The sequence below is a fragment of the Bombus fervidus genome, chromosome 1 (genome assembly GCF_041682495.2).
Source record: "Bombus fervidus isolate BK054 chromosome 1, iyBomFerv1, whole genome shotgun sequence".
Lineage (NCBI taxonomy): Eukaryota > Metazoa > Arthropoda > Insecta > Hymenoptera > Apidae > Bombus > Bombus fervidus.
Genome location: NC_091517.1, coordinates 22589981 through 22607820, shown reverse-complemented (window position 1 = coordinate 22607820; position 17840 = coordinate 22589981). Strand labels below are relative to the sequence as shown.

Sequence of the window (17840 nt, the reverse complement as noted above, 5' to 3'; positions counted from 1 at the left end):
TACTCGTTCTTCAGTTGGTAAAACGCTAGTACACGGAGTGTGGTTGCGCGGAAAATTTGGATGTCGCTAAGTGTTTCGAAACTATTGTGCAGCGTTATTTATTGAACATACTTCGTGGTGATACGAAACGTTTACGGTGAGTACTGTGTTATATGATTGTTTCAACGATTGATACGTATTAATGACACTAATTTTAATTTTTGCGATTAAATTTGTTAAACTCGATACCTGTTTAAGTCATAAAATTGGCAAAACATATCAGAGAAAAATGTATTCGCTTTTTCGAGTTGACCTATTAATGAGTTAGAATTAGTTCTGCATTAAATGTATTTTCAATATGTATCTGAATGATTAAATATATAGTAATCATGAATTAAAGATTCTAATTGTTCAAATTATTTCAATGCAAATTCTATTGCATATTATGAATATACCGACCAATCAATTACGCCCTTATATTTTCTTCTTATGTTAAATACGATCATAAAAAGAAATATTTAAAAAATGATCCTAGAAATTGAGTAAAATTAAGTTAGGTACAAATATTTTTAATAATAATTTTTAACAATATCCTCCTTTACGAATTAAGCCGAAAATTTAATTATCAATTTTAAAAACAACTAGCGTAAACTGTAGTCTACCTTAAGACTGCATCGTCTTGTACAAAAATTGATTTTTAATCATTATTTTCTATCCAAAAAGAAGTTTTAAATAATTTCCCAGCATATGCGTATGATCAATACTATTCATTCTGTTTGAGTTAAAACCAACGGAGCTTTTGCCAGAAGCTAAAAAGCTCGCCCAAATCATGACGGAACCGCCCCTAAAATAATGTGTTTGGTGGAAAACCACCAAGACAAATTATTATTAAGAAATGAATTACATCATTAGGGGATAAAAAGAATCATAATTCGCCCTTGCAAATAAAAGTCTTTTTTCTTTATCAACAGTCTCTAATTTTAGTACTGATTCCATTTTCGAAATAACAGTGTTTAGTGATTTTAAAATACTCCTCCGGTAAATGTTACTTGTTGACACAATTACATTTATTTTAAATATCGGTCAATAACTGATGAATTAGATGTTATTCTCAACATTTTACGTTCATCTCGTGACAATAACTTTTTCGGTCGATCTGATCGCTTCTTCTCTCCATGATTACGTCTCCTTGTGATATAATCTACAATTGCACTCTTTGAGCGGTTCAAGACATTCGCAATTTAACCATAGCTCTTGCCTTCGATGCGAAAAGAATCAATCATTGCTTTTTCCGTAATAGAAAGTTCTTTTCCACGAAGCATTTTCCTTTCTAAGAGGTTTTATTCTAACCAATAAATATCACAACTGAAACCAGAGATGTCAGACAAAAGAACAAGCAACTACAGTGTTGACAAAGTAATAAAAATAATAAACGTTGATACGTGCATTAATCGAACGCTCGAAATCTAGTACTTTTTTGTTTTCCCTAACCAATTCTATTATACGCATTAATTCTTTCTTTCTTTATTTTCTGAATATATGTTTTTCCTAAATTTTCAAAATGTTCAAATATTGACGAGTTGGTATATTTTTGGCACTATGTTCCTTATATATTGTAATAAATTATGTATACTGTTTGAAGCTTTTACACTTTACGTTTAAAACAATTACATGTTTTTTATATTTGACAAACAAAGTGGAAAAATGAATTCCGTTAAACTGTGTAGATACATAGCTGATAGCACTTTTGATCTCGTCAGAAAAGCAACAATCGTTGGCTCGCCCGGAGGCAGTCCCACGGGTGGCGTAATGCCCGAGTTATACATCTTTCGTTGTTTCCCCGGTTAAGGACGACGAAGACAGATATATATATTTGACAGACATATGATCACAGTGGTATCGCATGGACAAAAGTCACTCGTCTGCGTCGGATCTAGCACTATGTAACTATGTACACTAACCCAATTCAGCTTGAAAACTAAGCACAAATGGCGGGATATTTTTGTGTGTAACTGCAAGACTTGTATATGTATATTTTAAAATCATCGAAATCGGGGGAGAAATAGCATTTCGACAAGTTCGCGAGAAATTGTTCCTATGGTGAAAAAAGTTTGGTCCTGAACGGGTTAACGTGATTCGGGTAATATATTAAATTTCCTATATACGCATAAACATCTATAATTGTATAAAAAAGATACCTAATTGTATAATAATCGGTACATGGAACTTACTATCATATTTATCGATGACGAAGACAAAGAAAGTAGTACAATTTAAAATTACTGGTATCTTTCCGTATGTTTACTATATGTAAACTGCTTCTGTTTGCGACAACGTCGGCCGAGAAATAGGTAAAGACTCGCGAATGTTTGTCTAGGTATTCATTTACAAGAAAAGTACGTTGACACGAGTTGCTCTCAAAATAAATCGTAAATCTGTCTTGCAACTAACATTCATAAAATTCCAATTAACCTGCCAACGACCGAAAAAGATGAATATAACAGATTTATGTACGTACATATACGTATATGTATATCGATTGTGATTCGTTTTAACTCGGATAAAAAACAGAATCAAGAATGCATCTATATTAATTAAGAATTAGAATTTTGAATGATACTCGATTGAAGACTGAGTGAACGTTTATATTAGTATATTGGTGAATAAAATGAATAAAGTGAATAAAGTGAACAAAAGTGAATAACGTGAATAAAATGAATAAAGATCCGTTTTTAAAATACACACGGAGAATCGGGGATACGTGGTATCGCATAGAGATCTGTGGAACTACATGAAAAATTGCAGATGCGTAGTACCACGTGAGTATCTGGCTGCGTATTGAAATTTGGAAATGCACGATACAACGTGAAAATTTAGTGTCGGACGCTTGATTGCAACAGTCGCGGTGTTGTAACGAAGGATCCTTTATTCTCCTAAATAGAATTGTACGATGCAAAGTGACAGATATATTGCGTTCGTTGCGTTCCTATGCTATTTAATTGAGTTTCGATTCCGCTGCGACGCTGTTTCGAACGCGCAATCGATAAGCGGTAATTTCATACGAAAATTGATACGTAATCGTGGACACGTGCTCCATTACAGTTTGAATCAATGATTATTTTACAATTAACACCTCACTGGCAATTTTCCAATAAAAGTCTACCTAACCCCAATCACGTTCGTTCTGTCAAGTCTCTTGAAATGGTACTTTACTTTACTTCTCTCCTTTTTGCTCTTTTCTTTTTTTTTTTTTTTTTTGTAATATTTTCATATAATGATTTTTGCGTTTCGTCGCATGAAGATGTTTAACAAAAATAATACGTGTACATGTAGTCTTTTCAATAACGCAGATGGACATATTTGTTTGCGTTACAAGGCCATTTTATGGATGATACTTGTTGATTTATAGTTAACCTTCTAAGTGACGAAGCAATTTTCTCACATGATATATCGGTTCTTCTATCAGCACATTACATATAAATAAAGATAAAGGCTATATATAATATAAAACACATGATAATATAAGACAAGTTGATGAAGGAAGATTACATTAACGTAGGAAGATGAATTTTGCCTTTTTTCTATTTTTAAATAGTACGTTCAATTTCGTAGAAAGCAAATTCGCTAAAATGGCGAATTCTACGTAAGTATGTAAGTGCTAAGTACAACAAAAGGTGTATAATGTGAACGAGTGACAACTTAAAATCTGAATATCTTCATTGATTCTCTCAATTTCATTACACAAGTATGTGATTAATATTCAATTTTCAAGAAACAAATTATTCATTTCCATAGGTATATTCATTCCAATGAGAAGATGACATAAAAAATGGTAAATCTCAATTTATAGATTTGATACTTAATAACATTAGTGAATTATTAAGGACTTCTGTCGCACAAACATTTTTTTATCATTTCACAATATTAATTATAATCGGTAAAATTTCTTTACGGAACTTTCTTTGTCTTATATTCAATTTTATTTATTGTTGTACAGAAAAATGTATTAAATTTCGCAAAATTTTTCAACGTAGAATCATATGTGAAATTTTGTAAAATATGAAATAATTAAATATAATACAAAATAGGATTAAAACATTTATTTATAATACCTTATAATGTTTAAACGTTGACTGCACTGTTTTAGTTTATAACACAGTCTGTGTGCGTGTTACATTAAATGAGAGTTCGTAAAAGAGAAACGTATCCAAACGAGGTTTTCATAACCTGTTAACACAACACATAAACACACAAATAATAAGATCTGTTTGAGATGAAAAGTTGAAACTAATACAGTCGAGTACTATTTGTTTACAATGTTCTATCCGAAACACTGAAACGAACATGTAAGTAAACATTCTTCGTCGGTAAACTTTATAGCAAGATCACAAAGAAAAGTTTATTTTCGCATTGGAATCTTAATCCTTAAAAAAAAAGGATTCAGAAACTTTTACGACGTTTTTCCTTCATTTGTCTCAAGTACTATCTGCCCTAAAAATGCCAAATTCTTTTTTTTATCAATCTGTATACAACACAGAATGCGAATAAAAATACAATATTTTAAAATGAATTAACTTAATACCAACAGTCAACCCACACATGAAAGTACTCGAACACTTACCACAGAAGATTTGTTACGAACATATTGTGTACATTGTAGGAAACTTTTCGAAATTCCATCAGCGTTCTAACGAGACATAATTATATCGGTAAAATTGGAAATCGATGTGAAATTGTACGTAAAGGTTACAAGATATTTACTACAAATATATTGAATATCGTGGCTTATTAATACAATGAATAATTGACTGTTTCAACACTTACTAAATATCTTGTAATTTCTATATGTATTTTCAAATGTGTTTTAAATTTTACCATTGTGATGATCAAAGTAGATTCTCGTCACGGTGCTAATGAAATTTGAAAACGTTTGCCACAATGCACGTAGCACATTGATATAATGTAACTAAAGGATTCAAATCAAATATTTTCGGCAGATAATAGAAATTGTTTAGAACGGATCGTATAAATATCGCCAATGTATTTTCTGATATTCTGTATATAATTATTTATTGAATACACATCGGCTCGTGTCAAAGACGAAGAATTAACTACGACCATACACGCATATATTCGATATTTACTTACATCGATAAAACCGTACAATGAGAAGTATAAAATTTTCCAGCTCTAACGTGCAACGTCCGTCGTCCAACAGACATAACCAGAAGCAATAACTTTTGATTATGCAGCGGTAAATTATTCCAGTCCGTAGCATAAAACGCTTCGCTCACTTTCATCGACTAAATGTAATCATATTTTTAATCTTCTTTTTATAACAGTTTCGAAAGGGTGGAAAATGCGTGCAAAAGTATCCAAGCAAACAGATTTTACGCGATACGTACAGTATGAACGGAAAAGTTTATGCGTACAAATATTTTCATTAGCCGGTGTAGCTACATATAATCATATTTCCATTTAATTAAAAATCAATATTAATTTTGTCACTAGCACTTGCATAATTTTAGTAATCGTGGTATCAAACAATCTGCAACCTTTGAAAATTCTAACGCTAAAGATCACTTAACTCTGCTTCTTTGCATCATTCTTCATCTGATAGAGTTTTTCTACTACAATCAAAATCCTGTCATCAAAGATTATTTTAATTTTGCTAAAAGTTATTCTTTTTGCCGTAGATAGGAAAATCTATCTGGTTGAAGACACTTGTACACAACTGCGAATGATAGATACTTCGTTTGACAACTGTTCTCCTATGAAAGAGTATAGATATAACATCGATATAATTATCGAAATGTATAAACCGTAAGTCAAAGTGCTCACGAAACTCCCCGAGGGATTCTGAAAATTATAACAATTGAAATTAAGATGCGAACAAAATTAATGCCTAAAATTAAGTAGCTAGAAATGTTACAAACAGAGTTTCTATATCTAAATTTACATATACATCAATGTTTTTTTTTTTTTTTAAATTATACTCCAGTAAAGTCTGAATCAAGTATTATAATACGATGGACAAAGTAAACGATAAATGCGATAAACGTACTAGAAGCATCATGTATATGATGGTCGCCATTCTAATGGTTGTTTGCAATAGTTCCACCAAAAGAAAAACTTGCAGGGCTGAATTGATGGAGTTTGCCGTCCTGTATGGAATTTTGAATATTACATAATATCGTTACGATAATGAGTCAGTGAACATGATGCGCACGTACAAGCCGGTGTATATTAATTTATAGATGGGTAAAAAAAAAAGCTAAACTCGAAAAATAAACTAAATAGATTATATGCGAACTATTTTCCAGGATGAGAAAGTGATTGTTTTATCTAGTAAAGCTATGTTATTTGAGGAAAAAAAATATACATATATATATGTATATTAGGGTTGAAGAATTATTTATCTCCAAATATTTGTATAAAAATGCAAGGTTTTAATTATATTTGAAACAAGTAAGTAAATTTGATTATGTTCGAAATAGGATAAAGAAGAGCATCATATTAATCAAAGGTCAAAGCATTTTGCGTGTCTTTTATAGGAATTAGTAGTTTTAAGTAAACCTTCTTAAGATAAGAAAATTGCCAAGATCAATCGCGAGTCGACTAAAAATTGAGCAAATCCTTGAACGTAAATCGAACAACATCGAACCCAGCACGTATTATAACGTAATATGTCTTTGACAAATTTCAATATTATAAAATATATAAATATATTCAATACATGATATTATAAAATCGAAGCTATATAAAAATCATCGTATAGATATATAATGTTAAAATTGTCAAGAAAATTCAATCTCCTCCCAGAGAACTTTTTAGAAATATCACGAACGACTTTAACGGAGTCGATGTTAAAAAAATGTAACAGAAACGACTAGAGCACAGAGCTCGCCTTACGTTCATCACAGTTCTTCGTCGTTTTAATCGAGTTGTGATTTTCACAGCTACTGACCGCCGCCGCGCCGTTATCGTACCGCGTTTCATACCAGTGATCGATTAACGATTATTTCGTAGGAAAATTGACGGCTGACCGGGGCACACGCTTCGTTACACACTTGTTCAATCATTATCTTACAACTATCGTGCAGACAGATAATTTCTGTCTTATCCTGTCATTTGCCGCAATTTAAACTCATCGATTACGATATATCCATATTGTAATTGCATTTGTTCTTCAGACTCGAGCAACGAAATCGAGACTTTGTTCTTCCCTGAACGATATTAGACAGAGATTTAAACCTATCAAGTTCTTGTGGAATAAAGCAATTAACGGTAAACGTTATCCTTTCTAACGCGTTGCGAAATTAGATATCACAACTTCGACACGGTATTCCGCTATGTTTTGTCGTCAAATGTTCGTTGAAAGTGAGCTATTAGTACGGACAAGTGATGGATAGGAAAATTGGATTTATTCGGATTGGTTTTAGCGTCTGGCGTACTCGATGGAAGAGCGAAGTGAAAGAGAATCAACGATGGAAAGACATCGAGCGTTTGATCGAATGGAATCTGTTATTCTGTGATTCTGATGTGCCGTGTGAAACGTCCGTACGTGCGTTCTGTGAAAAAAGGAAACGGGGCCGGAACTGTGGTGAAAAGATATGTAACGTACGTATGATAAACTGAGATTTGTTACTTAGAACTGCGATATTGCATAAAATTATACAATATATATATATTCTATAGTTTGGAATTAAAAGGAATGCAACATTTAGAGAAGAAGCGATTCTCTTTGTTTCGCAATTAGAATTATAAAAATTTGATAAAAATAACGTTTCGATAAGTAAAACGTTGCCTCTTTCATTCGTTAGTTGAATATAGATGCACGAGGATAAAGAAAAAGTACGAAACGGCAAACGTAGATGTTGAAAATATTTGATTTTATAAAACTTGGTGCGATTTGTATGTTGTTTTATAAAATGAAAAAAAAAGTGATTACCAATCGCCGCAGGAATTATTTATTTTTGATAGAAAATCACCGAAATAAGTCAGTCAAGTGTTGAATTCTGTAAGATTTATAAAGCGTTTTACCTCTGTAATTAATTTAGTTTGCAGGAAAATTTCTCGGTACGATTGACTAATCTCTACGTACGGAATAAGTAGTCAAGGTTTCAGATGTTGCTTCATTGTCGCGTAATTTCCTCGTTTCTATCAACTACATACATTCTCAATACATAGTTTGTTCTTTGAACCTCAACAACGAGAAAATGCGTGTTATCAAGTTACAGCGTGACACACATAATAATCAGTGTACCAAACAAACATTGAACCCTCGAATTATAATATAAAATAATACCTGTTCAATGATGAACATTTTAGCTACTGATATATCGCCAGCTTCTTTTTTTTTTTTTAAGGAATATTTAAAGACCCTGTAAAAGCTTCTGTAGTTCGAAGATAAATCCAATTTATAAAGTTTCACAACGTAATCTCCCGTTCCAAAATTTGGAACGTTCTTCGCTTTCTGGACGAAGCGAACTTTTTCGCACATTTTTCTAAGAAATGAGAATATTATAATTATAACTTTCGTTTTAAAATATAACGAATTACAGTGTCGATACTCCAAAAGGATATTATCACGAATAAAATATTTCGTTATAAAAGGAAATCATCATTTTGAAAACCTAACATGCTCCGAACTTTCATGCAGAAGCGTAGAATCATTGCATATAATGCAATTCTCTTACAACGTAATGCTGAAATGTAGAAAATGATTTTCTATGATTATAATGACAACGTGTTGTATCGTCGTTTTGTCGTACTCGCTTATTAATTTCGTAATATGTATTGTTTCAGCTGTACATGTAAATATCTATAATGTTTATGTAATGTCCTTTGAATTTCAAATTTTCAGTTTTTAGATCTTTGTTACCGTTTTGTATTTCTAGCTTGCAGTTCTTTAAAAAGTGATAAATAATAAACGAGCCGATATATTTGGAGTTAATCTATGCAGTTACTTAATTAACTTTAATCGCTGCAAGTTATACGAACGGTATTTCTTTTGGAAATTCCGTATTTGAAGAATCCAAATAACGTGACTTCTAACTTCAATTGCAATTAATTTATTTGCCAACTCCATTGTATTTTTGCAACAAGAATGATTCGATGAACAGGTATGCGAGCCAAGAAGGAAATTATTGACATTCGAATACCTGTTCTTCCTTTACTTGGTTCGATTTATCACCAACCGATCTGTAACATACCGGAAACACGAGTACAATGAGCGTTATGTACATTCGCATACGTTGCTTTATATGGAGACCCATGGAATGCCAAATCCGTGGAGACGATCTAGAAATTACGACCATCAAAATAGCTCAAATTCACGGAAGTTTATTAAATGCGCTGATTTTACGTATAACGAAAAGTAGAGTAAAAAAGAAGAAGAAGAAGAAGAAGTGGAGAGAAAAGGAATAAATTGATTAAAATTGGAACAATCGAACAAGTCGAGAAACATTATATCGATAATTGAAATATTGCAAATATAAGTATCGTACATATTTTTTTGTTACACTTCTACAAATATTCCAAATTGTCTACGTTTTACAAACGTTCTACAAATTAATTAAGTTTTCTTTAATTAGATTTTATTCAACGCGTCGATTTCGTTATATTTGTCACAATCGTTAAAACGCACCAGTGTCTTTTATGTTTATGCATATTATTGTTTACGCATGTTATAATATTGCATATTATTTCTTCTAGATCTTCTGGGGACGTCTGAGTAATAATTTCTTAGCTAATGGTTCGCGTGATTCTTTATTCCGTTTAGCTGAGCATTGCAATGATTTGTAACTTCCTCTGCAATCGTCGTTATTTTCAATGTTTTCCTTGTACACATGCTGATACATGTGAACACTATAACAAAGAGTTCGTCGGGAACCCATTGTTCGTTATTTGTCAAGTACAGACTGTGTGGAATAGACTGAACAAATATTACATGCGTAAAATTATTATCATTTGTCAAATACACGCGTGTATTTACGAACGTAACGATATTTGACAAATATACATACAATGTTGTGAAAAGATGAAGATCAAAGTAGACGTATTACGAGCGTTAATAACTTTTATACCAAATATTTTTTACCATATCGATAACAATCATCTATTCCAAGCTAGACAAGATATTAAGAAAAGGTGAGCGATATTTATAAGCTGCGATTATAGGTATCGAGACAATAATGAAAGTTCGTGTGGAAAAATGTCGTTTGATATTTATTTTCAAGTCATAAACGATGGAATTTTTTATCGATCTATTGACAAACTTTTCTTTGTATTTAATTTACATTTATAATTTTTTTTTTCAAATAAAGCTTATCTTTCAAATTTGTTTCGTCTACCACTATACGTAAATATTTAATACGCTAAAACCCTCCATACTCGATATTTAAATCATTCTGAATAAATTTGAATAATTCTGTTTACGGAAACTGTTTCGGCATATATAGTTACTTAACGTTTAATTTTTTATGTAACAACTAATAAACCTTGATGGTATTACTCAATTAATTTTTTATATGGGTCGTTTATAGAGGATAAACTATGTGGAGTCGACTGTATGTGAGAAATGTTCATCGAATGGCGATTGTATGAATTCTCCTTGATAAATGAAAGAAAAATTATGTAGACACTCGGTCCATAGATGGAAGCGTAGAATTACCTTTTACAGCGAAGGATTCGATGGTATCGATGACCTTGAATAGAGTCATAAACATTGTCTATAATACGTGTGTACTGATAAATGAAGAGGACGCATGTACGATGATGAAAGAATTTCTGTAACAGAGGAATTTTCTGTACGATGATATACGGCCCCGTAATCACATGCACACACGAAAAACTTATAAAATCTGCTGAATCGCTGTTGATGAGCTTCTTGCGTGTGACGCTGTCTGCGTAAGACCACGGGTTTTTCAAAAATTCAGTTCGAAAGATTTTGATTTTTCCTTTCGATAATTTTCTTCGCTTCGCGATCGATAAAACCGGCTGCGTAAATATCGTTATTAAATAACGTCGGCGAAATGTTGAAAGTAGATGAGATTATTTCTATCGATTTTTTACAAAACAAATATATATAAGGAATGAGGCTACGCGATTTGATCGTATAAAAATTGTTGCCGTATATACGCAACAATGATTTTTATTGATAACGTTGAGCTATAGCAAAAATTTCGCTTCTTCGTTTCAGACAATGAGATAGACACGATAAGCAGAATTTTTCTAAATACTCTGAGATGACCAAAAACGGTTGCGCTTGCGAAAATGGATAAAAGTGAGAGGAAACAAGTGAATAATCCGCGCCAAAATGCCAATCCATTGTCCATTCTTACATTTTGGTAATTCAGATAATTTCAGATACTTTTACTAAATTATATACTATATTATATTTTTCCCATCGTTCGTTATTTAATACCATTTCAACGATACCAAGGAATTCCATCGTTGATTAAGTGGAATTTAATTCAATTAATTATTTAATAAACAGGTGGATCCTCAAGCTGTTCGTTATCGGTTATAAGAAAGAATTGGAGGAGGATGATCTGTATTCGCCATTGCGGGAAGACAAGAGCAGCTATTTGGGTCAGCGTATCGTAAAAAATTGGGAGCGCGAGGTGAAAATATGTGAGAAGAAAAAAGACAATTCGAAGCCAAGTTTATTTAGGGTACTGTTCAAATGCTTCGGTAAAATACTCATTAACGGTGGACTAGGGCTATTTGTTCTAGAATTTGGCATACGGTACAGTAACAAATACAACAATTTAATTATAACTCGATACACTGTGCAGATATAGAATCAGTGCGATCAGAAGATTATTATTTTAAAATTCCCTCCAATTTAAATACAGATTATAATTTTATCGACTGCAAGTAATTCAGAAGTACTGTATTATCAGAATATTTCTAATATTATACGTCTGGTGATATGCAGAAGTTTCTGGCCAGGTAGATTTTTCACTTTGTATCTCAAGATCAATATCCAATAAAATGTTAACTGAATATATAGCGAGAGAAAGAAAACAACACAACAAAATAAACACTGTTACGTAGCTATACATCATATTCAAATGTTTTAGGTAAAAAAAAAAAAAAAAAAAAAAAATAGAGACCCTTCGATGCTTTAAAATATCGCTTCTTGATATAAAGTGTAAACAAATGTATCCGATCGGTAACTTCTGTACACAATTGGGTATAAGTTTAGCAAAATTTATTTTTTGGGAAAAGAATGAGAATTTTAACTCGATAGCGTTAAAGAAACGAAAGAAAAATTAGCAATAGAATCGTATTTATTTCAGGATCGTGCAGCCGTTTCTACTCGCCAGGTTATTACGTTATTTCTCAGGGAACAGACAAGACTGGAGTACTGGTATACATTATTATGCCGCGGCTTTTTGTATCGTGCCTTTACTCGATGCTGTGATTATTCATTGGGCCATACAAACATTTACACACGTAGGAATGAAAGTTAGAGTGGCTTGTTGTACTTTAATTTACAGGAAGATACTTAGATTGTCTAATTCTGTTCTTGAAAGTGAAACATCTGTCGGACAGGTGCAGAACGAATTAATCACAATTTATTCTATGTATCTACTATTTATGTTCTATATTCTATGCTGTATCCTTTATCTTCAGATGGTCAATTTCTTAAGCAACGACGTCAATAGGCTCGATTACTTTGTCATTGGTATTCATTACTTGTGGATTGGTCCACTTCAGGTTTTTGTAATAGCGTATCTTACATTTCGTGAAATTGGATTGGGCGCGATCACAGGAATGATAGCGTTTTTATTATGTATACCATTGCAGAGTAAGTATTAAAAAAATAAGCATATCATAAGCCTATCGCGTAACTGTAGTATTTCTTTTGCCATTTCAATATTAAAGTTAATATTAGCGATATTAAAGAGTAAATTAATTAACTTCGTAAATACACATAATTAATAATTAATCGAATTTATTTATATTTATTTTTAGACGATCCTTCGAGTAATTTATGAACTTGTCATTTTTTTTTTTCAGTATTTCTTGGAAGAAAAGTGTCGCGTTTGACTTCCGTGTCGGCTCAAAAAACCGACAATAGGTTAAGATTGATGAATCAAATCATTAATGGAGTAGAAGTAATTAAAATGTATGTTTGGGAAATACCATACTCGCTTCTTGTCGAGAAAGCTAGACGGTAAGAAAATAACTCGTATCTACCACGCTTTGTAAGATGAAGTCGACAAACTATTATTTATACTATTTTCAGGAAAGAAGTTGACGTGATAAAGAAGTATTCGATCGTGGAACAAATTGGATTAACGCTTGATATGTACTTTCCTCGAGTCGGCTTATTTATTGCCATATTAACTTATGTTTTAACTGGGAATAATGTGGATGCTGAAAAAGTTTTTATGACTACAGCATTTTACACTATTCTGCGAGATTCTATGACTACCGGCTTTGCTATAAGTAAGTTACCTTCTGATCGTCCGATATTCAGTAAAATATTTGTTTCTTTAACCCTTTTGCTTCGGGTGTCGCTGCTTATAGGCGACGCCCACTAGATGACCCGAGGGTACGAGCGTCGCTTATAGGCGGAGACCACCGTGACGAATTCTGGGTTCGTCACCCCATATATCGGTCATACACCAATACCATCTGTAGTCAATAATATATTTTTTCGTTATCGGCAGAACATTTTCTGTTGATTTTATCGATATATTGGATTAATCGTTTCTTAAAAGTTACTAGTGTTGAAACAACATCAAAACGTCTTACGCAATATATTTCAAATATGCAAACGATCGTATACTATTAAATACTAAAAAATCTGTTAAATCCGTTGACAGTGAAACGATATTTCATATACGGTTCTTACAAGAATTATTGTTATTTAAGACTTAGGAAATCGTATATACAGCAACCACGCACACTGTGCGCATTTCTGCCGCGCGCTTCCGTTCAGTGACAGTTCCGTTCAGTTTCCGTTCGGCGGACTGGACTGCCGAAGCGAAAGGGTTAAATATACTCGCATTTCTTTCAGTTTCCTATGATATGTTTTGATAATTATTTATCAACAGTGTTAATTATTTTTAATAATATCTACTAGCAGTGATATCAATTTTATCGTACTATACGATGCTATGTAACAATTGTCATGCAGAGATTTGTTATTAATCGAGATCTAGTCCGCACGTTTATAATCTGTATGTTATTAAATAAATTTTAAGAGAAATTCGATATGATCACGATATTGCGATCTGCACAGGTGTTCATCAATTAGCGGAAGCATTGGTGTCTATCAGACGACTCGAGAAATTCATGACGTATCCTGAAATCTCTGTGCCACAGAAAGTTCAGAATCAAGTAGCTACACAATCCGTTCCTATTTACTTAAAAAATGTCACTGCCAGATGGGATAACTCTCGAGATAATGACACATTGCAAAACATCCACCTAACGGTACAAGCTGGTAGCTTCATAGCAGTGATCGGACAGATAGGCTCAGGAAAGAGCAGTTTGTTGCAGGTGATACTTCGTGAATTATCATTGACAGAAGGAGTGCTAGAAACTAGCGGGAAAATAAGTTTCGCCGATCAACGACCATGGATCTTCGCTTCCTCTATCAGACAGAATATTCTCTTTGGACAGTCGATGAATGAAACTCGTTACAACGAAGTGATTCGTGTGTGTCAATTGACACGCGATATAGATCTATTTACGCACAAAGATAGAACCATGGCCGGGGAAAGGGGAATCAATTTAAGTGGCGGTCAACGAGCTCGAATTAATCTAGCGCGAGCGTTATACACTGACGCCGATATTTATCTTCTGGACGATCCTTTATCGGCGGTCGATACGCATGTCGGTAGTCGCATTGTGGATGAATGTATATGTGGTTTTCTCAAAGGCAAAACTATTATCCTAGTCACTCACCAAATACAGTACTTGAAAGCCGCTGATCAGATAATCGTAATGAACAATGGTAGCATTCGTGCGAAAGGGAGCTTCGAGGAGTTGCAAAGTATGAATTTAGACTCCATGAAGGTCTTCGAAGAGATCGAGGATAAAGAAGAATTTGGCGAAGCTGAAACCAAGATGGAGAAGAAGCGAACATTGGGGGAAACGAAGAAAGAAGAAGACGCAGTCGCGGAACAAGAACCTGTCGAGGTGGCGGAAACCAGGTCGAAGGGCAAAATGTCTAGCAACGTTTTTATTTCCTACTGGAAAGCAAGCAGGAATATATTTCTCTTTCTTCTAATGACGATTATGTTTATATCGAGCCAATCGATAGCCAGTGGCAGCGACTATCTGGTCGCTTTTTGGGTAAACACGGAGATGGCATCGTGGGTTAGAAGCGATAATGGCACGATGGATTTTCAATGGTCCGGACCACTGTCTCGCAATGGAATTATTTATATTTATAGCGGTCTAACTATGGGCATCGCTTGTATCTATGTCGTACAGACGTTTACATATTACGCAGTTTGCATGCGTGCCTCGAAAAATCTACACGCACAGATGTTCCGTAGTATCGTACGTGCTGTGATGTACTTTTACAACACGAATCCCGCTGGTCGAATATTAAACAGGTACAAATTTACACGTTCGCGATATCTTGCTTACTACACACGTTACTTGTGAGATCAATAATTAATTGATAATTTTATTTTCGTTTCAAGGTTTTCTAAAGACATTGGTATTATCGACAAGAAAATGCCTTTTACCATGTTCGACGTTATCATAATGTTTCTAAATTTTATGGGGACCATAGTGATCCTTGGTACAGTAAGCGTGTGGTTGTTGATACCGACTTGCGTTATTATAGTTATTTTTTACTATATGCGAGTCGTATACATTTCAACTAGTCGCGCTGTTAAACGAATGGAGGGTACAAGTAAGTAGCCACGTTATTAATAAGTGCGATTAATTTTATAAACTTTCTGTTAATTTCACGATCTCCTCCGTCAACGGTCGACGTTTAAGACGATTAATAGGAATATTTTTTAGCCCGTTCACCGGTGTTCGATCATGTGGGTGCCACTTTGCAAGGCTTAACGACAATCAGAGCGTTCAAAGCTGAAAAGATAGTAACCACGGAGTTTGACAATCATCAGGATCTCCACACTTCAACGTGGTTCATATTCATCTCTCTTTCACGAGCTTTCGGTCTTTACATCGAGACATTTTGTCTGATTTACATAGCGGTGATCACCATCATGTTTTTCGTATTCGACGATCTCGCTATTGCCGGGGATATCGGTTTAGTAATCACGCAGGTTAGCGCGGTCGTTGGAATTTTACAATGGGGTATAAGGCAAACCGGTGAACTGGAGAATCAAATGACTTCTGTCGAAAGAGTGTTGGAGTACAGTAAGCTGGAAGAAGAGCCATTCTTGGATAGTATACCGGAAAAGAAACCGCCGGAAGAATGGCCCACGAAAGGTCTGGTCGAATTCAGAGACGTGAGATTAAAATACGGCCCTAAAAGTACTTATGTTTTAAATGGTATCAATTTCGTGATCAAACCTAAAGAAAAAGTGGGAGTTGTTGGAAGAACCGGTGCTGGCAAAACATCCTTAATCAGCGCTCTCTTTCGGTTAGCATACGTAGAGGGAGAAATAATTATAGATGGTATACCTACGAATGAAATTGCATTGCATGACTTTCGTTCGAAAATCAGTATTATACCTCAGGAACCAGTTCTATTCGGAGGTAGTCTTCGACGAAATCTAGATCCTTTCGATGAATATTCTGATAACGTTTTATGGGAGGCTTTAGAGGAGGTAGAAATAAGAGAAACGATCTCAGAGATGGCGGCAGGTTTGAACAGCAAAGTATCGGAAGAGGGTTCGAATTTCAGCGTTGGACAACGTCAATTATTATGCCTTGTTCGAGCACTCGTTCGAAATAATAAAATTATGGTTCTCGATGAAGCTACTGCTAACGTTGATCCACAGACTGATTCCCTGATTCAACAGACGGTCAGAAAGAAATTTTTGGATTGCACTGTAATTACTATAGCGCACAGATTAAATACCATAATGGATAGCGATAAGATACTTGTGATGGATCAGGGTTGTCTAGTAGTAAGTAATTATAAGTTGAATTATTTAAAAAATCGTTTGATTATTATTTTTGAGAAATGTGATACATTTGTCTTGCCGTGTTAATTTTTTAGGAATATGATCATCCGTATGTTTTACTGCAAAAGAAAGGATATTTTTACAATATGGTGCAACAAACAGGTGCTGCAATGGCGAACAATCTGTCAGAAGTGGCAAAGAACGTAAGTGATAAAACATTCTTCGAATTTAAAAAAAATTCAAACAAATGGAATAAACAAAATTTAATACATATATCGATCTTCCAGTGTTTTTACAAGAACAACGAAGCGTCATCCTGATGATGACCCGACTTTAGTAATATTCGAACGATATAGTACATATTTAAGCAAAATTTTTTCCTACGTCCAACTTATATTTTCGAACCAAAGTAATAGTTTTTGCTAAGTGTGACTATGCAAATTTTGAAAGTACGGTGCTTACGCAGGTATCATGTACCGATTATTTAGCCAATTACAGTTTGACGATCTTTTGTAACAAAAATATAATATCAATAAAATAATAAAATTTTGCAACAATAATTTTTATTTTTATTATTCTAAATACGGTAATGAGATATATTTAACCAATTAGCTGTTTTTTACGAACATACTCGTCGTCGCTTATTTTTTGTAACATATTTTAGGTACATATTTTTCAAAGTTTTCAAAGAGATCTAATTGGTTAAACAATTGTAAATATTATAAAGGAAAACAAAAAAGGAGAAGCTTCCCTTCGTGATGAGCCCTGTTGAGTTGGACG

The 17840-nt window shown here is 33.6% G+C and overlaps 1 protein-coding gene across 6 annotated transcripts; it reads left to right on the top strand.

Moving 5' to 3' along the window:
• Positions 1-14: 14 nt before the first annotated feature.
• On the top strand, positions 15-17606 carry LOC139990649 (probable multidrug resistance-associated protein lethal(2)03659). 6 transcript variants are annotated; one of them, XM_072010088.1, is made up of 13 exons: positions 20-136; positions 7422-7599; positions 11183-11330; positions 11480-11731; positions 12288-12543; positions 12625-12799; positions 13012-13168; positions 13241-13443; positions 14243-15566; positions 15657-15871; positions 15985-17063; positions 17156-17263; positions 17348-17606. In XM_072010088.1, exons 3-13 carry the CDS (start codon positions 11257-11259, stop codon positions 17378-17380), a joined length of 3876 nt encoding a protein of 1291 aa, XP_071866189.1. In that variant the 5' UTR covers positions 20-136; positions 7422-7599; positions 11183-11256; the 3' UTR covers positions 17381-17606. The 6 variants fall into 6 exon arrangements, with proteins under 6 accessions (XP_071866161.1, XP_071866189.1, XP_071866197.1 ...); XM_072010060.1 differs by lacking the exon at positions 7422-7599 and having other exon boundaries at positions 15-136; XM_072010096.1 differs by lacking the exons at positions 20-136; positions 7422-7599 and adding an exon at positions 2100-2119.
• The last annotated feature ends 234 nt before the right edge of the window (positions 17607-17840 follow it).